This window comes from Poecile atricapillus, chromosome 3, assembly GCF_030490865.1.
Source record: "Poecile atricapillus isolate bPoeAtr1 chromosome 3, bPoeAtr1.hap1, whole genome shotgun sequence".
Taxonomy (NCBI): Eukaryota; Metazoa; Chordata; class Aves; order Passeriformes; family Paridae; genus Poecile; species Poecile atricapillus.
Genome location: NC_081251.1, coordinates 62,041,053 through 62,067,177, shown reverse-complemented (window position 1 = coordinate 62,067,177; position 26,125 = coordinate 62,041,053). Strand labels below are relative to the sequence as shown.

Below are 26,125 nucleotides of genomic sequence, written 5' to 3'. Positions count from 1 at the left end.
TAGAAAAAGCTTTCACACTGTGGGCGATACCCTCGTGCTTGCAACATGATGCCGTCTGTAGATAACAAGAGAACGCACTGCATGCAAAGGAGACCTCTGCCATGCAGAGACAAAGACCTGGATCAGAGATTCTGAATCATGAGCCCACTGTGAGTTGAGACATGGCTGCTTCTGCCTCCACCAAGTCCTCAGAGGTTATCACAAAATTGCTTACATTGCCTTCCACATAAAAAGTGTCCAAAAACAATAACAACTGTCAACACAGGCATGCTCTTTGTACTGATCTGACATCATACAGCCCCCAAATGCACCTCAGTTTCATGCTGCCCACCAAAGAGGCACCAGTTAACCAGTCACCAAAAGACTAATCTCAAAATGTGAAGCCACCTGTCCACCTTATTCATGTAGCTGAAAAGGAATACTGCTGTTCCTTGGACACTCAGAAGAATGCCCAGCACAACTCATTTATAGATTCACAACAGCCTCATGTAAGTGACATTGTTATCTAAGTACCTTTTATCATATTTTAACTAAGTAAAGGTAAAACATAAGTAAATGTATTTTTTCAATACATCTATGGTAAGTAATGAAGTTGCAGATGTCTAAAATTCACAAGCAAAGATGGGACAGGAAAACCACACTTAACCTACTTACACTGAGATTAAATCAGGAAGAACTCTCTTTCTGCTGGCACCACAGAAATCAGTTGCTGGGGTCTAACATTCAGCACACCTGATGACTCAGGCTGCAATCCCTCAGAAGAAAACACCTTCAGGAGACAACACATCTATCACATGGCATTAGCATTCCACTAGTGTCCCTACTTGTGTTCTTTTGGCTACTGCTAGTGCTTGTGCTGGGCTAACTGCTGACATAGTTTTTCTCCCAAATTCATGAACAGGAAAGAAAATCATAAAGATGTAGGAATTACTTAAGATTGACAGAGTATTAACAGGAAAAATTAATATGCATGGCCAAAATCTTCATCTAAAGAAACCTATACAGATTTTCTGAAGTTTGTGTTGGTCCCACATGTACCTCGATATCAGGATTTACTGCATACTAAGTAAAACTCATCGAACATGATTTGTTTGATGTCACTGATCAACAGTGACATTCTGTTCATTTTTAATCTACCACATGTAAAGTCCCTCACTGGCAAAATAGATGAAATTATAAATCACTTCATTTATAACATAAAATAATAATAATTTGTACTTTTACAATTACTTGAGGTTTTTTTCAAGTCATGGTATTATTTTATAGTTACAAAAGAGAAAAACTGTGTCACCATCCTCTCTTTCTTTATGTACAGGATTCTGCATCATTCCCTTGATTAAGCAAAAAATCTTGTGTGGTACAACACATGAAAGCTTGTGTCCACAATCCAGAAATTTGGCTTTCTAATATTGCAGAAGCTCCCAAAGTAAGTCTTATTTGTGAATGTAAAAAATAAGGAAAAGCCAAAATTATAAATGTAATGTCTTTCTCTTTTACAAAGGTAAAAGAGCTGTACAAAATATGTGAGTGGACAAAAGTCACGTTCTCAAGAAAGTTTTCTCTAATATATTTACTAAAGGTATTTTGTATACCTTCATGATAATGTTGTAAATTGTGTTTACAGTCACACAGACACCATACAAATACATAAGCTGGTCCTGCTGCTGAAGGAAACTTTATAACTATATACACATTTCCACAGATTAAATGCCATAGTATGCAAACAACCAAGAGACCTGTCAGTTCCCAGTGACATCAAGAGTCATCCCATTGAAAATTTTTGGATCCCTTGGCTAATATTTCAGCAAAGATATACTGAGTATTAAATTTGGATACATAAAAAGGTCCTGCCTTACCATTCCCTCCACCAACCAATCAGTATTCTAACATGGTTATGATCACCTCAGCATGTAGCATCAGCAAATATGTTCCACACACAGGCACCTAATCTATCCAAGTCTGTTTTCAGTTTAAAGCAAAAAAAACCCTATTTTCATTAAAAGTAAATACATCTTATATCCTGTGCCCTGAAACCAGAAACCCAAAGACCAACAAATCCCACTCCATGTTTCAAAGCAAATTCTCCCTGTTCTGAAATATTGCACTGTCTCTCACCATATTTTCCCAGCCTGTACCACTTGACACTGGTCTATTTTGGTCAGCAAAAGACCTGCTGCAGACAAGGCATCAAACACAGGTCTTTGCCCATCTCCAGTGCCCTGATAACAAGAAAAGCCATTATATAGAACTTTTAAAAAGAGATAGTAACAGAAGGGAGACAAACCCCTGGGGAAAGATACCAAATGGCATCTCATGCCAGTCTGCCTTTCTGAGGGCTGCTCTTGTTTGGCTTTGCAAAGCACTCAGAATTTTGACTGCGATCCAGCAAAGCAATTCTGCATTTCCCATGTTTTCCCACCACTGACTTGCAGGGAACTATTTGTACACATGAAGACAAACCTACACTTCATATTTTGCTGGGTCAGGATCAAGGCACCAATCATCTTTCTGGATCCTTATTTTCTTATGAGAATTGGATAAAATGAGCTAAAAAAAATAAATCTTGTAAGTGTGAGCTTTAGAAAGCCTCAAGACCCAGGAACATTCCTAAAATAATTTGCATTCCACAGCAGCAGGGCAAAACCATTTCCATTTCAATGAGCCCTTTGGAGAGGACTCTGGTCTACTGGCTGAAACTCAGGACTGAACCCCAGCACAAAATAAACATCAAACCCACTTGCACAAGGTCACGTGAAAAAGCACTTTTTCCTGTTCTCCCTCGATACCTTGGCTAAACTCTTTTTCATCACTTCAAGCCTGCATCCCAACACTTATTTCAAGAAAGGCACTGCCATTCCTCTGCTGGACAGACTGGTCAGCAGGGAGATCTCCTATCCTTTTCCTGCACCATGCTCAAATAGATGTCTCCCAAGAGCCAACAAGTCTGTGTCTTCAAAGAATGTTTGACAAAAACCTGGTTTTAGCACTCACTTCTTTCATAAGTTTGATACAAATAACACACACTACCAGCTGAAAACTTTCCAAATGTGGTGAGCAAAACCCACAGCGGAATCAGACAAACACACGAGTTCCCATGCAACAGTCACTGCCCTGCCCAGAGAGGGGGATACACATTTAGCCAGTACTTTGGCAATGTCAGTAAATTTCAGGAAATCATAAAAACAGATTTGTCATCTAGAAGCCAATACCTTACCTCACACATCTTGCTTAGATTATGGTAATCTAAAACCTCCCACCCTCAAAATGCTCACAAACTTGCACCTTATCTACGACACATGCAACCTAAGCACTACTGCAATAAGCTGATGCAGTGTGTAATGTTGCTGCTATATTATAAAAACACAGTCCAATTATTTGGTTAAATTCCACTTCTCAGTTTTGCTCACTCTCATACACTTTTAGCAGTTTTAAATTTCAATGCTGTGAGATGACTGCTTCATTCAGAAACTTGCGAGGAAGTTTTACCTGAAAAAGGATTTTGGGTCAAGAATATTGGCATTTTTCAGCTATTTTAGATGCAAAGTGATCTTCACAGTGATTCCAAGGGGCTTAGCAGCTTAGTCTCTTTAGTTGCTTCATAAAATGATGTCTCTATACATAAATTATGTAGCAAAGCATAATTAATGCTCTTCCACAATATGCCTTCCTGTTTGTTAACAGCTCCTTGGCTAAGCAGAAATGTTTTCTTTTTCCTCTCCACTCCCAAAGGTCTCATACTTCGGAGATTTGCTTGAGCTGCCTGAAACAGGCAATGATAACACAAATACATCCTTATAACTCTGAAGCATAAGCAAAGTTTTCACTAAGAACTTAATATTCGAGGCAGAGAGACAGCAGGGGCTGATTCGTTTTAACTAATGCTACAAGACTTATACTGGATAACGGCTGCCTGCCACATCGCTCCATTTGTTTGCTTCAACCTGCAAGCTCACATTTCCATCAGACAGCAGCTGGACCTGTCAATGACAAACTCAGCAGCAATACCCCCCACATCCTTTCCTCCTGCTCATACATGTGGACTGGCTGGAGCAGGATACTGCATGGAAAACACAAGCTACTGCTGCATACACTACAGAGGCAAGGGGCAATTAATAGAAATAATTTACTGAAATTAGCCATCATATTAATCGTCAGGGACTGATTCTATGGGAACTAAACTGTAACTTGAGGAATGATTTCTTACTGCCTTTTCTTAAAAGGTATGCTTGTTTTAGTGGTTGTATTTTCTTAGTAGTGCCTAGAATGCCTACAGTGCACAACTCTGATAATATCCAAACGCTCCAAATGGCACATACATCTTTAATAATGAAAGCTACACTTGTTCCTAAATATTACTTGGCTGTTCCCTTAATTTTTCCTTTGGTTATCAAACCATCTGATGACTCCAAAATCTGCGAACCGTGGCTCACAGATTACTGTTGAATAAAAGCAGATATAGATGCAGACTATTCATATTCAGCCTTGTAACCTGTTTCACAGATAAAAGAGAGATAAAATGTTGCTCCCCACTGTCAACCTCTTCTTGACAATTGTTCTCACATATTGACAGCTGGTAACACAGACTTATAACTGGACTCCTGCCTTTCCAAGGTCTGGACTGGAACTGCACGGTATACAAACCTGTTTTGGATTCTGTGCCACTTCTTACACATTACTCAAACAAGAAGACAAAAAAATGTGGCATTACATGCACAGTGTTCATGCTTGTTTAAGATTTCATCCTGCAGGGCAATCTTGTTCTGCTGTTTTCTCCAGCAAAACTGAAACTTGAATAAACTAAAAGAGACTGTCTCTTCTCTAGACAAGGTTCTTTTTTTCAGTGAAAGAGAACACGAAAGGAATTATGAAAACAGAATAACAAGGTCAGCGATGTAGAGACTGGTAAAGGAAGAGCCACTACCTCCACAGAATGACAAAAACAACTTAAAAACAAGTGACCATTAATTCCCCTGTCAATACCAAATAAAGAGCTTGGAATATGGTGCACCATAGATTAATGACTGCCAAGTGCAGGCTGATATAAAATACACCTTGTATTTCAGCAGTTTGGCAATTTTACTGCAGTCACTTGTCTGTATGCCAATTTTTCAGAGACAGCCTTGGAACCTGATTAATTTCTCCATGTGCTCTAGCAACAGAGGCAAAGAACACATTTCTTCATTTAAAAGTTGTCCTGTCATAGAAAAGTTACAATAATGTAGAAAAAACAAGATAAGTGATCTCTAACCTTTTATTAAAATTCACCAAGAGGTCACTTGTCTTCATTTCTCCACCCAGTTGCATGACCTCTTCAACTCTGACTTTTGAAACATCCATTCAGTATGATTCTGTGAGTTAATGAAAAATAACCTGAAACAACTCAGATGTTTGGCATTTTCACCCCAAGTTACCAGAAGGCTGGTTTAGTAATTTATAAAAACCTACATGAACATATTCTGTCAGATGTTTATACAGCATGTGAGGTCTGCAAGTGGAAGAACTTCGGGTTATCTGAAAGTTCCCACTATCAAATATTTGGATGTTCTGTCAACAGCTACCAAACTGTATTCTACTTGTTGCACCGTAACATTCTGATCGCCAACATCTACTACATTCTTAATAACAAACTAACAGGTTTCTAATAAATGGTTGCTAATGACTTGCAACCATTGACAGCCATATTCACATTGGGAGAATCCATATGCTTCAAGAGTCAGTGCTCTGCTGGGACAAACTGAAGGCACAGGTCACACTCTCCACAGTCATGCTGTCTTAAGTTGTTCAATAAACTCTGTGGATTCAACTTTGGAAAAATATCCTTGTCAAAGGACATGATATTAAAATTAAAATTTACTGCAATTTCAGATTCTGGGACCCAAATATATTATTGAAAGTATTATAGCAACCATAACACCCAAGTAGATGTGTGACAATTTTTGCTCTCAGGCTGGAATTTATTATTGAAAATTATAACCTGACTGTGGGTCTTTCTAAATTAGATGATTATTTAATAAATTTATAAAGGTGTCAGTGCAAATCACTGACTATAAAGATAATTCAGAGACTTATCAGTTTAAAAAATGAGTGAATTTGACAAGTAAAAAATTTCAAATTAATTTATCCTGCTGATACTTTTATAGATCAAAAAAAGAAACTCATTCTACATTGTCTTCAACTATTTCATGAACTGCTTTTTGGATTTGGATAAAAAATATTTAAAACAATCTTATTTATATTCTCTGTTTTCTGTTAGCTTAAGAAGTCCATACTCATTTTTGTCATGTCTTATTTAAAAAATATTTTATAATGCTGAGATTTTTGATGTTGATAAAAGTGGTATGAAAAACTTAGCAAAAATCTGATAATTTTATTTTTTAAAGGACTAAGACCACAACCCCTTGTCATCAGGTCACTTTGATGACCTCTAACATCATAATATGTACTCTGTAACTCCGTATTTCATCTTTGCTAGAGGTCTAAAAATCTGTAAATACTTGGCTGTATAGGTCCTGAAGTCTGCAAAGACTTCAAGTGTTCTGTGATTCAGGCATCAACACTGACAAATTGCTAGAAAATTAAGAACAACATAAAGAAAAAAAAATAATTTCAAGCCTTATCTTTTCTATTAGAGTAAGACAAAAGACGGAAAGCAATTTAATCTCACATTTATCCTTGTTTTGTTTTCTATCTTGTCAATCTCCGTTTTGGCCAGGGCAGCATTTCTTCTTTTCATTCAATAAATGCTTAAAAATTCAGATGCATTTTTATTAGCCAAAATCCTCCATAGACTCAGTGAAAAATCTGTATAGTAAATTCAATTATTAAAAAGGGAGACAATTCCTTCTATCACTTACACTAAGGGTATTCTAGAGAGAAAAGCAGCATGTAAATGTACACAAGTCAAGTAAAGATGATTTCCAAGTGTGAAAATTATTCTTGTCCCTGGCAGCTGCTATGTGAGAAGTAATAAGGTCCAGAAGCCTTGCCGGGCACAACCAGTGACAAGAATATCATTACGACCCATCTGGAACCCCAAGAGATGCAAAATGCCTCGCCAATCTTTTGTTCTAAGCAAAACTAGAAATCCAAAGCAACGTGTTTCCAAGCCAGGACGTGGTGAGTGTCACCACATGAACACCTCCCTGACCTCCTCAAATGGTTTTGAGTAAGGGCAAGCTGAGAATACCTTTCAGAACTACAGAATTTTCGTATCACATATTTTATAGGAAATGTGTTTGCTTTGCCTGCACATTTACTTGCTTTGTGAGGAAAGGAGTGTTAGGTTTGTAAAAACAAGTGAGTCATGAACAAGTCAAAATATTTCCAGTAAACTTATTTTTGCCTGAATAGCCTGAGTTAACTGAAACCAAAACATTTTGCAGACTTGTATCAGTTTCACTGGCTTGTGATGAATAGGTGCTCCAGGCTGTGCTACATTTTGCTGAAATTGTTAGTTACAGAATCACAGAATCAACTAGGCAAGAAAAGACCTCTGATCATAGAGTGCAACATGACCAATCACCACCATGTCCACTAGACCATGGCACTAAGTGCCACATTCAGCCTTTCATCAAACACCTCCAGGCAAAGCGACTCCACTCCCTCCCTTGGCAGCCCATGCCAATGTCTAATCACCTTTCCTGTGAAGAATTTCTTCCAAATGTCCAACCTAAAACTACTGTGGGCCAGCTTAAGACAATGTCCTCTTGTCCTGTCACTGGTTGCCTGGGAGAAGAGACCAACCCCCACCTGGCTACAGCCTCCTATCAGGCAGCTGTAGAGAGACAGGTCTCCATTGAGCCTCCTTTCCTTCAGTCTAAACAATCCCAGCTCCCTCAGCTGCTTCTCGTAAGATTTGTGCCCCAGGCTCTTCCCCAGCTTTGTTGCCCTTCTCTGGACACAAGAAGTTTCATTCACCTTCATTTGGGGTCTAACAGCCTAACTGTGGAAATCCTTACCTGACACATTTTTTTCTTACTTTCCTTGGCATCCACCACTGAGGACCAGCACTGAGTGATCTCTTTCCAGTGCCTGGCACCACTGGGATGAGGAAGGGTTATCTGGCTGCCATGTTTACAGGAAGCAAATGATGCATCTGCTCAGGACAACTCATGTGCTAGTTTTCAAATTTCCACTGAAAGAGGGAGGAGTGGTTTTGTCATAGTGCATTTGGACTCATTCTGGCCAGCAGCCCTGGTCTTTTCTTAGATGAGCCCTGAGAATACAAAAACATAGTGTTTCAGCAGGCAAGTCATCTGCTGCTATTTCTCACTGTGAGAGATATTAAGTCACTTGCCTAATTAATATGGGTGATTGCTGAGATACCTAAGTGCAGTTGAAGCAGAAAAAGATTACGTTACATCTTCTTGGTTTGTCTTAATCACTTTAGAAGGGTTTAATGTCTTTTCCTTACTCAATGATGCAGGTGAGCCATGACTCCCAGCACATAAAAAAGAAAAAAATCGGAAAGCAGAAAGCATCCTAGAACATGCATGGAACACTTCTGGAGCATTACAAAGGTTGCCTCTCTGCACAGAAAGTAAAGCTGGTTGCTAAGACTAAATGAAAATTGAACTAAAATAGAACTTACGATTACAAAACAAATCTCTGGGGGTTTTGTACTCCTATCTACGAGTTTCTCTTTTGTTATGCCAATCAAACATCAGTTATGTTTTTAGTAACTTCTTTCTCTTAGCTAATAGTTTCCAGCATTTTACTACCTTCCCTCTGCCTTTTGCTTACTCCCTCCTTCCTGATCTTTGTTCAGCATCTCTACTTCCCCTCCTTTCAAACTCCTCTTGGTTCTCTGCATGACTAGAGACAATTCCACCTGGAAAAGAAGCTGTACCTACCTCTCTGAGGACAAAATAAGCATTGAACTACTTTAGTTATGTCTTTAATAAGTGCTTCACTGGTCCTTCCACTACTTATTACTGCAGGACAATATAATGATTAGACATTTGGTGTCTTCTTTGGGCATCAACCTGTCAAGGCACTGGCAAAATATAATTCTAATGCTATATAAATAACTTCTTTGTTGCTCAGTTTTACAGTGCTTTTGTTGTAATCTTTAAAAAAGCCATACTGAATCTAAAGTTACTTATTTCTGCAGGACGGGACAAGCCAAAGCTGTCCATCACATTTTACAGCCGCAGTGATTAAAATGACATTCTAGCTAAAGTACCCCAGCAAAATTGAGGTGACAGTTTATGACCAAAAAATCAAATGTGACTCTTGCTGTTGTGGTTCTCTCTGAAAGACACAAGAGATGTGTCACTCTTGCAGAAGACATCCTTGCTGCTCCCCAAGAGTCCCTCAACACCATTAATAGGAATAGAAACCTGGAAACAAGAGAGTGAATGGAAGAGCAAAGTTTGATATTGCTCAATGCACTACATTTGCTTGGTGTTGTGCACATTATTACAGGTTAGATACCACCACACTAGTACTTTCCTAAGTGCTTTCCTAAGCTTATATTTTTCTATCCCAAGTTGTTTGTGAAATAGCTTCTAAAATAGTGCTCTAGGTGCAAGACACAGAAAGATAAAAGCAGATCTACTCTGTCTTCCAAGACAGAACTAGCTTACAAAGGCATCCTTGATCCTTATTTAGTACTGCAACTCATGCCATTTTACAAAAGATCAATCATCACAAGCAGCAAAAGCAAGAAAAAAGAGGAAATATGGGAAACATAGAGACAGTAAGGTCCATTGGAAATAACTGTTGCTTCTGGAGTGTCCAGAAGCAGAGACATCTGGAACCTAAAAGACTCTTTCACAGCAAATTGCAAATAGCCCATATATACAAAAATGCATTGGAACATAGAGAAAAGTCAGCAAAAAAAAGCAAAATTAGAAGCAAAATATTTATTTTATTAACCTCAGGATATGTGTGCAATTAAATTTTATGATGTACTTTCAAGATTTTCCCATACAGATTTCAAGTCAACTGACCTTCTTTCTGTCCTAACTCTTGTTATTTCCTGCTAGTTATCACAAAATAGCCGTATCCTTGGCATCATTCAAAGAGATTTCCTACTTCTTTCCACACAACGCAAGAAAAGAACAAACAGATTCTTCTGGGTTTAGTGACAATTAAATGATGCAGCTGCCTGCACGGTGGCACAGGCTAAAGTAGAAGTGTGTGACTGCTGTTCCCTTGGTGTTTGGAGCAGTCTTGTTTGCCTCATGCTTATCTTTGAAAGCAGGAACATCTTAAAATAAAAGCTCAGAGGGGCCAGTAGGGAACTAGCTGGCAATACTCTAGTTTTGAAAACATCTTATGAACCAGGTTGCTCTCACTGAAGAGGATGATTTAGATTTGTAAAGTTAGGTGTAAGGTCAAGTGCTCAAATGCGTCAAACTTACAATGCCGGCACTGACTGCCTTAAGTACGACGTGTGTATTCACTTATGGGCACGGTGGGGGTCGATGTTTTTTGGGGTTTAATCATCAGTCAAGAAATTAGGAATTTGAGGGAGGGACAGCAGATCAGGACCCAGCCCTGGCAATACACTGTAGATTAAATGTGTCTCAATAGTCAAAAGAAGGGGAATTATCTTAGGATGCTTCCTTTCCACTGAGTCCTGGCAGAAGGGAAGGCACTGAGAGAAGACATGCAAGTGGTCACAGAACTTCACAACAAGGAGGTTCTTGACGCAGAGAAAATCATAGAAAATAGAGGAAATAGATGTTATTGCCTTTAGTTAGGGAGCATGAATTTGTGACCTGCCCTGGTTAAACTTCATGATTTAATGGCCTCCTTTAGGAAATAATTGTTTATTTTCTTGTATTTATGTCATTTTTTTGTACCAAACTCTCCAAACCTCCCACTACTGTTCTCACTGATACACAGGTCAAGAGGAACTGGTACAGTCCCTCTAATCTTATTTCTCTCTTTCATTCCCACTCGTCCCATCTTCTGCTTCTTACACAAATAATCCTACTATCCATTTTCAGCATCGGTATGATCAGAACAACCAGGTACTATTTACATGTCAGAGCACTGAACAAATCAAAAAGCAGTGGCAGCCAGGCCATTAGACAGTTACCGTACTCCAGGATCTATACCAGCTCCCATTAGTTTTGCAAATGAGACTTTCACTGCTTTGACTTACAATTCAGGGCAAGTAACACACTAATGGTGGAAAATATACTGCACATACAGTGGCACCAGGGCAGCGAACACACACAATATCGAGGAATAAAAACACAGTTTGTCACCAATCCTGTGACTGTAGCTGTCCTGTTTAGCACAACTCCCTGTGTTCCAGCCAGAGCCACCTGTCCCACACAGCCCCATTTTGTGTTGTGCAGTGTGACCACTCCCCACACACAGAGGCAGAGCGGTGCTCCTTGCGCTGCTTCTCCAAAACAACAATAGGGACAGGAAGGACAGTGAAGGGAGATTCCCACTGGCAGTATCTTTATTTCTCCCCGAGGAAGGGTCAGAGCACAGCAGAGATGTTGCAGGGTCACTGGCATACAGAAGACCACACAACCAAAAAGGGACACTCTTGCAAGGTGTCCTTGACCAAGAGAAGGGGCAGGACTGCTTGATACCTGCTGTATGTAATTAGGTATCTCAGATTTTAACAGCCAGATTTTCTGCTAAGCTTTGGGACAACCAAGAATCAGGTCATACCTGCTGATATGAATTTTACAACTGCAATGCAATCCAATCCGAGTGTTCAGATTGGGAACCTCTTTCCCACTCTGTCAGAGCTGGATTTGCTAATCTCCTGGTAATAATGCCAGGCACATCCTCTCCTACTGATTCCTGGAAAGAGAGTGTATGTGTCATTTATATTTATTCATGAAGATACTCATCATGTCAGACAAAGTAGTCACAGACAAGCATGCATGTAGATATATCGTGTATCCAAAAACATGACTTGGATTCTGTCCTATATAAATTAAAAATATCAACTGAGGTGGGAAGATTGTGTTTACACTCACATTTTGAAGACACCTAGTACTTTTGTTCTTCATCAACTACTTTAAATATCTTCCACAAAAGCAGTTTGTCTTACTGTCCATACATTGCAAGGTGGAACACACTTGTGTTAAAGTCACACAGGGGAAGCAACAGCCCTCAGAGAAAAGTCTGGCTGCCCAATATTCACCTTTCTAAAAAATGGACTGCCATTTGACTAAGGGACAGAAACTTCTAACTGAGAAATCAAAAACAACCGAAAGTTAAATTTTAACCGAGTTAAGTACTTTAAGAAAAAAATGAATTCTACAATTTAGTAATTCCCTCTTCCCCACAGGGGAGGGGGAAAAAAAAAGAAAGTCGTGTGTCCCGTAGGACTCAATGACAGCTCTTCAAGGCTTGAACTCGGCAAGCTGTCAGCCTCCTGAAGAGAGATGGAAAACTGTCTAAACCGTGTTGCGGCGGCTTCTGTGGGCGGGGGCTTTGATGCAGGCGTTGAGACCCGTGTGCGAGCGGCGGGCGCACCTTTGGAGCCGCAGAAGTTTTTCCACGCGGGAACAAACCTCCCGGACCGCGAGCCGCGTCTCTCCTCACGGCGGTGCCACGGCTGGCCCCGGGTCACTGCACCGCCCGCTGCCCCACGCTCTGCCCTGAAAGCCCCGTGAGGGCCGTGGGGCTGGAGAGATGAGGAGACGTCCCCTCCTCCCCTAAATTCGCGGTCCTGCGGCCTTTCTGTGCCCAGAGGCAAGAGGGGCCGGGGTGGGCGCCCATCCCGGGGCTCCGGTGCCCGGCGCTGCGGGTGGACAAGCGGGAGAGCCTGCACGGCGGCCGGGGCGTGGGGAAAGTGGACGGGGAGAAGCGGAAAATAAATAACTAAAGACAAAACTCTCCTGTTGAAAGCGGACACATTGAGGCACAGTTTTCCTGCGGCGGCGGGCCCGGTCCGACAGTCCCGGTGCTCGGCGCCCGCCCCCCAGCGCCCCGCCCGGAGCGGGCCCCCCGCTCCCCCGAGCGCCCCGGCACCGCTGCGGCACGGCGGAGCGCCCCCGGCCCGGTCCCGCACGCCGGCCCCGCTCACCTCATGGCCCAGCTCCGCGGGAGCCGCCCGCTCCCCCAGCGCCGGGCCGGGGAGCGCGGCGGCGGCAGTGGCGGCAGCGGCGGCTCCTCCCGTCCCCGCGGCGGTGCCCGGCCCGGGGAGACGCCTGGCGGCGAGGCGGCGGCGAGCGGGCCGGGGGAGGGCCGGGACCGGGGGCGGCCGCGCCGCGTCCCCTCCCCGCTCCGCCCCTGCGGAGAGCCGGGGCACGCGGGGCGGGGGGAACGCGGGGGCGGCCCGGGGGTGCAGCTCCGCCGCCGCTGGTGCCCGAGCGCTCGCTCTGCGGCGGCGCTACCGGGAAGCTTGTTCGCCGGGGAGTGCGGGCGCCGCGGCTGCCCGGCAGCCGATACTGCCTCTGCCGTGGCCGCCGAGTTGTCCTTGCCTGCGAGGATCCACAGAACCTCTTGATCCGCGCTGCTGGTGGTTAACAACTTCCCAGGAGGGCACCTCACAGCATTTAGACTGTTCTGCTCACACGTCCCTGTTTAGCTTCCTTCGCCTGGGGTTCAGCTGCAGACTCGCAGCCGAGCAGTGTGTGTCTCCTGAAGCAACCAGTGGCTGTTTCTTGTGCTGTCACGGGTCAACCCTGAGGAGATGATTCCACCTTCTCCGTTACCACCAAGCTGGATGGCACTTTGAGAAACCTGACCTAGCGAAAGATGTCCTTGTTCATGTCAGGCGTGGGATTGGACTAGATGATCTAGAAGGCCCCTTCCAACTCAAACTACTCTGTCATTCTATGAGCCAGAGTGGACTGCACTGGGTGATTCAAATGTTGGCTCCTCATGCTATAAATTAGTAAATTTTGCAAAAGTTGGACACCATTGGGGTTCAGTAGAGAAGGGGAGTTCAGACGGGCGTCACTAGTGCAGGGTGTGCAATGTGCAAAAGGTGACACCAGCAGCGTCCTTCCCCGCGTTTCTCCAGCCGGATTGCCGTGGGCTAACCTGCCCTCTAGCGCCTGCAGCGCCCGCTCCCTCCGGCACCTCCGCGCAGCTCCGCCCTGCCCGCACACAGCCAGGAGCTGCAGACCCCCGTACGTGCAGAGCTGGCCACCCTGCGGCCCTACCTGCTGCCGGAGACAGCTGCTGCTGGGAACACTGACCCAGCAAGGACACGGTGGTGCTGCCATGTAGCACAGATGTACCTCTGTGCGGGGACTGCCCCACCTGAGGAACTGGCCCGTGAACGAACAACTAACTACACACGGCAGGGAAGGCACATTTTGTCAGTCATGTCTGGTACTGTTCCCAGTAAACCGGCAGGAAAGGACGATTACAAAGAAAACCGAGACTACTTAGCGTGTAGCTTCAGCCCCGGACCTCCAGGAGGGGCTCCAAAAGAGGATGCTGAGGGGGATTTTGCATAGGCAGAAATTCCCAGGGCCAGGTAACTTTGAAACTGACAAGCCTCAGGAACAGCTGCTTTGGCTCTGTTACTTGCTGAGACATCCATTCAAGTTTGTGAGGAAAGAAAAGACTAACATGAGTCAAAATAAATTTATTTAAGTACTGTAGTAACTACCTTTCAAAATAAGGAAAGTGAAGAAATATTGTTCCAAGAACATTATCAAAGCCTTTGCAAAGGTTATTATGATGCTCTTAACATCCTTCTCATGACCTTGGTGTGGGACAGCATTACTTTTCAACCATAAACCTCACAGGTTTTGATGGACTGGATTGTGTAAAAGGGGACAGAATTTCCATGTCATTCACTGTACTTGTAACTTCTCTCTTGATTCTAGCAGCCTGAAATCAGCAATTCCAGCATATGGAAAACATGTTTTAATGCTTTACTGTTGCTTAGGTTCATCCTTCAGCATGGCTAGGGCACAATACCTGTAAATAGATAGGAATTAATTCCTTATTTCTAAGCCATTGGTCTCCATTTACTTGATGACTTGCCTGTTTGTTACTCAGTTTCCAAATCCACTGCTCCTTCTTGACCTTATTTTTCTAACTGAGAAGAGGTGGAATCTGAAGGCTATTCCTCAGCAACAGGCTGGTCAGTCTCTTCCTCCTCTTCAACTGGTTGGTCATCAGCATCTGCCTCATCAGACACCTGGGGAGCTGCATCTGTTGCACTGGGCTCTTCAGCAGGTGCCTCTGTCGGAGCAGGTGGGGGTGGCCGGCTAAACTCATCTAAGCGTTTTTCCACCACCACACGAATCAAGGCTGAAACAGAGACAGCCACCACTTACAACCACAGAGGAAAAACCCTGTAATTTGAGATTATTACTTTTTTATCTGTATTACTGACCTATAAATCCTTAAATAGAGTAAGAACCCTGAAATAACTCTAAAAATGAAGAAATACTTAAGGACTGGAACAAGATAATGGTACCTGGTTAAAAATTTAAACAGAATTAACAAGAATATGATAGATATTCTCATCAATATTGTGTCCTGAAGCACCATTCTCCTTAGAATGTTTATTCAGTAGTCACATACAATATTTTTTTCTTAAAAGAAGAGAATTTTCCCTTCCTTCTGAAGAGCTACATGAAGAAGTGATCTTCGAGTGTACATACTGGTACATGTATCAACATAAAATACCTAACACATCATCTGTAGTTGTTCAAATCATATTATACCTTCACAAATAAAATTCGGGGTTCTGATTAAACTAAAAATAAACCAAAGGAAGCAAACACCATTGTAATACAAACCCAAAAACTCAGCAAGAGGAAAACTATAGGAATGAAGATGTAATGCAAGTGTAACAAATGGTTTGATCTAGGAGCACATTGCTGGGCACACATACACCATGCTTTTGTGTTTCTGCACAAGACAGAATTTTTCAGGTGTTTCAAATACAGCCTCTGAACAAATTAAAGAGCCCAAATATTTAGCTTGAACTAGCCCAAAGAAGACTGATATTTCAATCTATTTCAAACACAAGGACATGATTATTGACTGACAAGGAGACAAGCCCTTGTTGTGATGAAAAAATTGGTCACCTCACTTCCCAGTCAACCATAGCTTGCCATCATCCTCTTTTTGTGTAGGAGAATAATCCATAGCTCTGGAAGATTACACAAGCAAATTAAGACACTTTCATGGTATACACATGGCAGTACACAAGACGGGCTTTTCTGTTCCCACTGGCACAATCAGGTGCACTACAGAGAATACTACAGCAATGGTGTTGAATACTACAGCTATGTAACACAGAGGAAGTAGAAGCTTTATAGCAGAAAAAAATAATTGTGTTCTTTAACCATTCTGTTCCTGACATATGTGTAGTATTTCCCAGTGTTAACAAACCTCAAGCAGTATAAAGTCAGAAGAGAGTGGACAGTGCAGCATGACTGACACTTCTATTGTTTCAGCTGAAAATCAGTTACCTAGTGGTATGTACTAGTAGTTTTCCAACATTAAGCATGTTAATATAATAAAAAAACAAACAAAACCAACTAACAAACACAAACAAACAAAACCCCCAACACAAAAAGCCATGGGTACTTGGAGATTTTCCTAAAATGACACTTCCTACCTTGACCAACGATAACCATATAAATGTGACATTTGTTCTGACCAGCAAAAAAACAACCAAGAATACCAGGCAGATTACATTCCAGGATTTGGTAACTTACAGTCAAGCATCGTCCTTCCCAGAACCTTCTTCTGTAGTGTTTCTTCCACTTCTGACATCAGCCATGGAAGGAATTCTGTCTCTATATCTGTAAGAGGTTAGCAGGAAGAAACAAAGGGAAAATGTCACTTTATAAAGGATGACCAGCAGGACTTGGTGGCTGTTTTTATTTGCTACAACAATTAAGGGATGAACTCCCCCTGCCAAAAGGCACTTTCTCTGTAAAGTCAGATGAAATCTCTCAGATGTTGTTTGGTTTCTTATCTCCATCTTCTTTTACTGAGGTTCATGATCATTATAGATTCAGAGCAGAGTCCTCTCAACTGCAGTTAATTTCAAAGAGGTCTGGCACCCTTGAAAGGCTTAGCACAGATGAGATACACAGTCATGTTCTAGCGAGATCCAAATAACTATCCTGAACAAGTCAGGAGAATAACATTTCCTGCCTTGCTTTCCAAAGACATTTGGCTTCTGGTCTGCTGAAAGCATTTGTTCTGTCTGACTAAGAAGCTCTTGCTTGCCTATGTATTTCCCAAATTATACTTTTTGTACACTGTCATCCCAAAGCCTCCCCTGGTTGCAAAACACATTCAGTTTCTGCATTGACCCCATGATTTACCCTGGAGAGAGTGTAACCATTCCCAAGCTGTGGTCTGTGCCTGTGTGGAGACTGGTGAAGTGGGGTGCAGCAAGGTAGCTCATAAGAAATGCTGCTGACTCTAAGGGCTTGGAAGTCAGTGACATACAATTCCAAAATTATTTTCAGGGCCTAATTCTAATTGACTAATTTGTCACTTGCTCTGATCATCATTCAAAAATATTCAGAATGACATACTGATTTCTTCGTCTGTTCTATAAAAACACATGTACTTCAATTTGGATCTTTCTCTCTCCCAATCCCTAGCCACACATTTATTTCTCTCCAGTTCCAAAGTAGCTCTTCTCATTGTCACACTGTCAGCTCTTGCTTATTCTTCACTATTTGTACAGCTGACCAACAATGTTTTTTTGTGTTCAGCCACAAATGCAAATGAATAAAGTCTTACAACATTATTCTAAATAATAGGATAATATGTTATGTTTCATCGTTGTTTTGAGCTTTATATTACTTCACTCTTTTTACATATTTAAAAAGAAAAAACAAAACAAACCTCTTTCTATAGGGTCATAAAAAAATCCACTGTCATGAAGATTGTTGAAGACTGAGGGAATGAGATCAGCCAGGTAACGCTGAGCAAATGCCCGAGCTGCAATTTTCTCTGCAGTCTCTTTCTGTTTCCGCAGCTTTTCCAGGTGCTCCAGTCTGCGACGTTCCTGTCAAGGCAATTATGCATGTAAACTTAGAGGCCTTCAGCTGTGACTCCTTTGATCTAGACTTTGAAGAATTATCATAGTCTGTGTCCCATAAATAGAAAAGGACGTAAAAACTACAGATTATTATCTCTACCTGGTATTTGCAGCCTCTAACTTCCACTGAAATTTCTCATGTGGAAGACTGCTTGAAAGCAAATTTGTACTTAATCTATGGAGTATTAAAATACCCCAAATTTCAGGAAAACACATTTGTGTAGCATTCATTTTCTGATTTTGGCAAGTCTGTAAAATAAGAGCATCACAGCTGGCCAAATGAAACCCTTCCCTGATGCCTTTGCATACATTAATCTCACAACTCTTTGCTTTATTATCGCAGATCAAACTGGTTATTTGGCTTGGAATGTGATGAATTTGGATTAGTATATCCTAAACGTTTTATCTTCTAATATTATATCCTACTGCATGTACAAAAAAATTAAAACTCAAATTTGTTCAGGAAAACATTAGAAAATACAATTATACAATTGTATAATATAGTGGCTGATGACTAGAAAGTAGTAATTAATAAAGCCTTCATTTTCTGTTTATTCCTATTTACTAAATATTACTAAATATTATAAATATAGCATAATACTTTGCAATCTTGAGATGTTTGTGTGCACACAGAGTAAAGCATGCATTGTGTGTGAAAGACCAAGTATCTCTCTTACTTCCAAGCACTCTGACTATTTGTTTAGCACTTGTTATAACAAAAAGGCTTAAGAAAAAGCTGTACCAAGTACAGAAGAAAATGCTGTTGGTTTTGGCCTTTTGTCCAGGTGTCCAACTACGCCAAGTAATCATGACTGCTCCAAATAAACACAACAGTGTGGTGCTCTTGTATGAGAGCAAGTGGCAGAGTGCAGCTGTATGTTATCAAAATGCTTTAAGGTATATCAAAGCTGACAGTACCCTTTTGGGCATACCTATATGCTTATATCACAGCCTGTCATTCAGTACTGGAAATATTTTTCTCCCTTCTGACAATATTCAGACAGACTTTGCCCTTAGGAAGTCCTACCTTCTCCTCCCTGATTCGCCTGTCCTGCTCTTCCAAGCGCTGCAATTCAGCAAACTCTGCATTACGTAGCTCTGCGAAGGCACGCTGATGTGACCACAGCTGAGCCAGCTCTTCTTCCTCCATGACTTCCAGCAAAGCCTGCTCAACTGTTTTTCCAACCAACACTTCCAGGATCGGCTTAACTTCAATGTCAAAGTCAAACAGCTGAGGATGGGAGTCAGAAACAGATAAATGTCCCTTGATCACAATTACTCTTCACAAGGACTGGGAAGGACAAAAGGAGGATGAACAAAGCCCTTGTACGGAAGTCAGGCTGGAGAGGTGCAGGTGAGGGACCAGTGTCAGCTAAGGCAGAGAGAATCATGAGTGCTCCTGGGGGCTAAGTGGTGAGTGGGCTGGACTGAGACACCACACAGGGAGTAACTGAGCACTCACCCAGACACTGTTTCTGTGTTCTCTGCCCTTTCTTGGGCTGGACATGTGAGAAGAGAGCATTCCTCAACACTGTATCGCTTAGCTGAAAGCAGCCAAACCAGTGCACATGGAGACACATCTTCCTTAATTTTGCACCTAACCTCAAAGCAGACATCGGTGAGTTGGATTTGGGGTTTTTTTGCATGTTCTGTGAGGATTAGTTCCTTTCTGTTTCTATTTAATTTTGCATCAGAAATGTGTCTTGTAAAGGAGAAATATTTTGACAGCACTTGTGGACTAACTTCATACCTCTCCTTCTTCTATTTGTGTGGCCACATCTTTTCCAGTTTTGGCTGGTATGAAGAGTGGAGTGGTTGGTCTGTCCAAAAATTCATCTGTTTGACACTCTCCATCAACCTCTATTATCCGATCACTAATCTCTTCCAAATACAGTTCTAGAAACAAAAGCACAATTAATACTCTAAGTCGGATTCCTTCTATTTTAGCTTTCAGCTGTTTTTGATGACTTTACATTCTGAATTACATCCAAAGAGTGCAATAAAATATTTTCTACAAAGTTAGAAAAAAGGCCTCTCAAAACATAGGTCAGTTTGCTGGAAAGGCCACCTGATGCTGTGTTCTCTGTAATGTTAGGTGCACTTCATGGAAGTGATTCCCAAAATGGTAGTTCATCTTAAGCAAAAGTTTTAAAACCTTCAATTTTAAGCATACATGAAATTTCTCTGATTATACTGAAAATGGAAAGAATAAATGAAGCAGTCTTGACTAGTGTTCAAGGATGTACACTGAAAAATAGACCTTCTGGGAAAATGTCACTAGTTAGACAAGTTTAGAACCTCTGATTCCAGCAGTCTATGATTTGAAACTGTGTGATTCTACCAACTTCATCACCAATTAAGCAAATGAATATAGATCAGCAAGCTTTTGTTTTCAGACAGATATAAAAAAAATATAGCCTTTTACCTGTCTGCACGTAAACATGTTCTCTGCCCTCCACAGGCTCTGGTGTTCCCGGCTGAATTTGCTCTTGTGTAAGCTTCCTGGCCAGTCCTTGCTTCTGTGCTCTCCTCTGCCTTTTAACCTCATGGGTACTCTGAGCAGGGATGAAGGAGAAAAACACCCACAAAAAAGAATACACTTTGCACTTGAAAATGGTACTCAGTTGCCCCTACAGAAAAATGAAGGTTGCTCTTTGATTTTAATGCTAGCTATCTAGTACTTTGGATTTACTTCCTGGGTCCTGGCCCTAAATTTTCAGGGGACTTAAAGACTGTATGGCATGAAATGAATAAGTTATGCTAGCTGCCTACAGGCACATAATAATGGCATCTCATGCTAAGAGTAATAATTAATTCATTTCTTATTTGAAAGTGATTATTGTTTACAGAACTTTGTTAGATAAAGTATATTAAAATGATATGTTTTCAAATTTCGAGAGGTCAAATGGACTTAACTCCAGTTATCATATTATGAACAGAATTGTTTGCTAGATAAAAATTATAGGACTAATTATTGCTGATGAAACAAAAGAAACTCATAATAACATTTAAATTCAGTATTCTACTTATGGATTGAGATAAACATCAGCTTTAAACTTCTTAAACAAAACTCACATATAATTCACTCTAAGAAATGGCAACTGAACAACACAAAGTTATTTTCAAACAGTAGCTTTTAAAAATACAGACTTATTTAAACTAATATATGATCAAATTATCTATGTAGAAATATTCTCTGAAAACAAAGTATCACATTTGGGTGGGACTCGGAGCAACCTGGACCAGTGGAAGATGTCCCTGACCATGGCAGGGGGTTGGAACTAGATCATCTTTGGGGTCCCTTTCAACCCAAACCATTCTAAGATTCTATGAGTTACTATTATATCAGGCTATAGCAGTAATACAAACAAAACACTTTGGCATCCTCACAAGCAGCTTTTACATACAGCTGGACCATTTAGCTCTGCTTCTGGGGCAGAATAAACCATAGTTAGCTCTGCTTCTGGGGTAGAATAAACCAAAGTCTACCCCACGACTCAGTTTCCCAGGAGCTGCAATTCTCCCTGATGACATTTTACGTATGATAACAAACAACAGATTATCGAGTAATGACTTGTGCTCAGGACCATTACAGTAAAGAAACGGACAAGGAAAACAAAGGCATCAAGCACTTAATGTGAGGTAAAAAAATCAGAACTGCGGAAGTTAATATGAAACTCAGTGCTTTAAAGAAGAGCTGGAAACAGTCACAGGCTGGTTTAACTGGAGAGCCTGTGACTATGTGAAACATGGAAAGTAAAATTACAGCTTTGGTAGTTAAAATTGTAGATGAGGAACACCTTTGCTGCCCTACCTATGACTTTCCAAGACAACTGTAGCATGATGCACTTTAAAGAACGCCCATACCTGCGGTGGGGGGGGCCGGACGGACAGGACATTTCCGCGCACCACTCTCGGGTCGACCATGATGTTACCGTAGCGCCCCGGGCCCTTCTCCCTGCGGCACAGCACAGACAGCGCCGCTTGCGGCTTCCCCCGGCCGCCGGGAGAAAGGCAGGGCGGCGGGGGCTGCGCTCCTCGGGAGGGGAGCTGGGCCCAGGGGAAAGGCGCGGAGGGCAGCGGGGCAGCGGCCCGCCGGACACCGGCACTCACGTCTCGTTATTGGACTGCTCTCGGTACTTGGGGCGGGAGACCAGGGAGCGGGGCTGGCTGTAGAAGCTGTAGGGCACGTCGGCGGGCATGTCGGCGGGCAGGGTCAGCTCGGACGCTCGGATGGGCACCATGGTGGCTCCGTGCGGTGGCTCCGTGAGGCGGCTCCGGCTCCGCCCGGGGCGGGCGCGCCCGAGGCAGCGGTAACGGCGTCCGTCTCCCGGGCAACGCGCGGCGCATGCGCGGGCCGGCGGCCGCGGGCGGTACGGGGGTCGCGGGATGGCTCGGGCTGGGAGGCTCCGTAAGGTTCATCCATGGGTAGGGACATCTCCCACTAGAGCAGGGTGCTCAAAGCCCCATCCAGCCCCACGTCGAACACTTTCAGGGTGGGGAATTCACAGCCTCTCTAGGCAACCTGCTACAGGGCCTCACCACCCTCCCAGCAAACAACATCTTCCTAACATCTAATCTAAATCTACTCCCTTCCAGTTTGAATGCATTCCCCCTTGTCCTGTAATAATCCCCTCGTAATAATCCCCTCTCCAGCTCTCTTGTCGGCTCTCCGGTACTGGAACCCGCGGTCAGGTCCCCCCAGAGCTTTCCCTTTGCCTTCCCCCTCACGGAGCTGTTCCCGCCGGGACGCAGCCCGAGCCTTGGGACGCGCCGGGCGCTGGGGAAGCAGCACCGTGACCCACGGCGGGTTCGTGCTCGGCAGCAGCGCCGCGGGGCCCGAGGCAGTGAGGGCTCGGACCGCGAGGTGTCACCGTCCTCCCTTCGCCTCCGGGATAACTCCCCGGGACCCGCAGCTTCCCAGGGAAACGCGAGGTGCTGGCTTAACTCCATCTGCCGGCGTGCAAAGCTTGGCCTGGGGGTCGCGAAACCCTGAGGGGGTCTCAAAGGCGTGGGGAAAGCTGTGGAGCAGGAGAAACTATTGGAAAAACAAGTTTAAAAAACCCACCCCAAACTAAAAACAAACAAACAAACAAAAAAAAAAACTACCAAAAAGCCAAGTGTGGGAGATAAGGGGGGGGGGGGGAAGAATATTTTAATATTTTTGTAATTCATTATTGTCCAGATTTCAGAGTCAATAGATGAATGGGAATTGTGCCGACTGCACTGTTGCTGGCTGGGTGCTGGGACAAGCGAACATGGGTCTTCAGAAGTACAGTGCAAGTGTCACGGGGGTAGGAGGGGAGAGCAGTTCTTCGGTATTTGCTTGTGTCTGGGCAAGCAAAGTTAATGAGTGGGTTCTCAGTCCAGCCAAGTCAGAGCACTATGGTCCTTAAATTTGACCAGAACCAATATAATCCTTTGATTTTGGAGACCTGACTCATAAATTCTGGAAATTTAAGTTTGGCTATATAGTTGGCTATAGTGCTTTTAGACTGGGCACTTCAAATCTGGGTAGACCTTTGCATGATTGTTACAGATGTGGTGTTTCTCTTCATATGAAAAACAGCTGCAGCATAGCCTTAAAAGTATCAGTTTAAAGCTATCGAGAGTGTGCTTCCTGAATAACCCTAGAAATTTGGCTAGAATGGATTGGATAGGAAGACAGCAAGAAGACAGCCTGTAACCACTGAAGCAAGGATTCCTGAGGAGCTGCCTGTTCCCTCTTGACCACAAATCTTGTGAAGATGAAGGTGTTGCATCACAAGTTAATTTTGTTAAGCTGGCCTCAGCTGGTGTCTCACTTTTTGGATAATTTCTTATTCACCTGTTATGTTCACTGGTTGAATGGCAGCAGCTCTCCTCTTTATCTCTGTGAAACACTGCTACCTCCTCAGTTACTAATTTAGTGCAAAGGTCTCTGCAGGTTTCTAAGTGAAAAAGCCATGGCCAGAAAAAAGCCTGCTCTTCTCCCTTGCTCCCTTTTATGCTGTTTTTTTGTTTTGTTTTTTTCTTTTTGGGGGGGTGGAGGTAGTGGGTTTTGGGGTTGGTTTTTGTTTGGTTTGTTTTTGTTTTTGCTTTGTGCGTGTGTGTGTTTTGGTTTGGGGGGATTTTTTGCTAAGAATACCTGGTGAGTTCTGGAACACTTTGTGTCATCACAAGGCTGATAGGAACAGGACCCAAAACCACATTGATTGTAATCAGATTTCTGCCGTTAGTTGTTTTCTGGATCTTACAGTAGCAATGTCTTTTTCACATATTCTTGGGAGGATTTTCTTGGATCTACACAATCTCAGTGCCACAGGTACTGCCTGGGAAATGGGCCTGGCTAGCAAGGAATGAATCAGCCCATCTCCCATATGGCAGCTAAGAAAGGTATTTTGAAGGGAGCTTTCAGCTGACTTGAAAGCTGCAGAACGAGGGCTTTATCTCCTTCCAGGTTTGCTGTGGGTCTGTTAAAAGGCCTTGAACATACTTGGTTTTTTGTTTGTTTTCATGAGAATTTCCTGGCACTGTACCATGCCTTATGGCATGTCCTTGGCTTTCTTTTTTCAGATGTGAAACAAGTTTATACAAAGCAAAGCAAATGTGAAGGTGTCAGTGTGTAGTAACAGAAGATGTACACCCACTACTTCCTGCAGCACTTGGGATGCATCTGTAACTAGTGAATGACACCTCGAAATACAATATAAGGGATCTACAGTGCTGATCCTGGGTCTTCCTGGGGCTCTAGTTTGGATGTTGCTAGATTGGGAGACCTTGTGCCACGGTGCATTACATAATACAATGCTGAGCAGACTAGCTGAGCCCAGTTTCCACCATCTTAACTTTCTGCAGCATTTCATAATTAAGAAAAGAAGGAGGTTTATGGACCTAGGCAATGCTTAATTGTCAAAAAAGGACAGGAAGGGGCATAATGCCTTCCTAGAATATTGTCTTTGTCTGGAGTAGGACCATGGCTGCTATAAAGTCACAGGAATGCTTCCCTGGTGTAAAACTGTGTAATTGCATGAAATATGGGTTAGATTTGGTTCTCTATGGTCCTGAGACGGAATTTTAATCTGTGATTCTTACCCCCTTGAGCCTGCAGTTAAAGGCACGGATCTCTCAGTCTTGAAAGTAACTTTTTGAAGCCAAAATGCCATTGCTTTCAAGTAGACATCAAAGAATCACAGAGCAATCAATACTGAAAAGGGCTCTGGAGGTCTCTAGTGCAACCCTCTTGCTACAAAGATAGATCAGATTGGTCAGGGCCTTCTCCTGCCAGCTTTTGAAAATCTCCAGGGATGAAGATGCATGAAATAACCATGAAAATCCAAGAAATCATCATGCCCTGAGATGTCTGATGGAAATACAAAAAGCACAGACATGGAGAGCTGTCAGTGTGACTGCAAAAATGAAAAAAACACAGAGCCCAAGTGAGGTGTATATGTACTATTTGTCCTGATACCGGGAGAGAACAATTGATAGACATGCCCTGAAACCTGTTTCAATTTGCTGCAGGGATGTGATCAGAGAAATTAGCAACTACTGTGTCGGTGTTGTATCACTGGTGTCTGCCAGCCTGCAGATGGAGTCTTTGCTGCTGTTCATGGGTGCTGGGCTCAGGGCATGAGAGATAAACAGGCTTGGTCCTAACAGGGAGATACACAGCTTTAAAAAACATGATGTGCCAACCTGGGAGTTTTGACAGATGGGAGACATAGAAGGAGAAATAAATACTGAGCTAAACTCGAGTTCTGCTGGTGACATCAATATTTTTTAATAAGGGTTGTTAATAATGATATAGAAACATTAATAGAAAAAAATTTAGATCCTATCACTCATATATTCAACCCAAATTGTTAAACTTCCTTTTCTGTGTAGCAGCACAGCTTCCTCTCTACTCCAGTTCTGAGTTTGTGGGGTTGGGCAGAACTAGAAAGTTTCAGTTCTCAAGACCTTAATTTCACCAACACTAGTGAAAAAACAGTATTTACTAATCATGGTTTCCAGACAAAATTTACAATGCTGTTTCCCCCTATCACTTTACCTCTGACTGTCAGCACCATTTTCCCTAGGTTGCCTTTCCTTCATGTTCCCCTTGTTTTCTTGAAAAACAAGCTTTGTTTTTCAGTGATACAAGCCTGCTCTTGGGGCTGCATTCTTGCCTTTTGT

General features: G+C 42.7%; 2 protein-coding genes across 6 annotated transcripts in view; both read right to left on the bottom strand.

Moving 5' to 3' along the window:
- Window positions 1–13,174, bottom strand: part of PLAGL1 (PLAG1 like zinc finger 1) — a 44,309-nt gene extending 31,135 nt beyond the window's left edge. For 2 of the 5 annotated variants that reach the window (XM_058836190.1, XM_058836192.1), the window contains exon 1: window positions 13,013–13,173. The gene's annotated coding sequence lies outside the window, so the exon portion shown is untranslated. Of the gene's footprint in view, window positions 1–11,643; window positions 11,779–13,012 lie in introns of all 5 variants that reach the window. The other 3 variants (XM_058836188.1, XM_058836189.1, XM_058836187.1) reach the window with 3 other exon arrangements.
- A 1,352-nt stretch (window positions 13,175–14,526) lies between these two features.
- RSPH3 (radial spoke head 3) lies at window positions 14,527–22,203 on the bottom strand. The gene is made up of 8 exons (XM_058835932.1): window positions 22,082–22,203; window positions 21,836–21,926; window positions 20,394–20,523; window positions 19,719–19,864; window positions 18,996–19,199; window positions 17,773–17,935; window positions 16,623–16,709; window positions 14,527–15,201 (listed from the first exon to the last, which is right to left on the bottom strand). Exons 1-8 carry the CDS (start codon window positions 22,168–22,170, stop codon window positions 15,011–15,013), a joined length of 1,101 nt encoding a protein of 366 aa, XP_058691915.1. The 5' UTR covers window positions 22,171–22,203; the 3' UTR covers window positions 14,527–15,010.
- Between the last annotated feature and the right edge of the window lie 3,922 nt (window positions 22,204–26,125).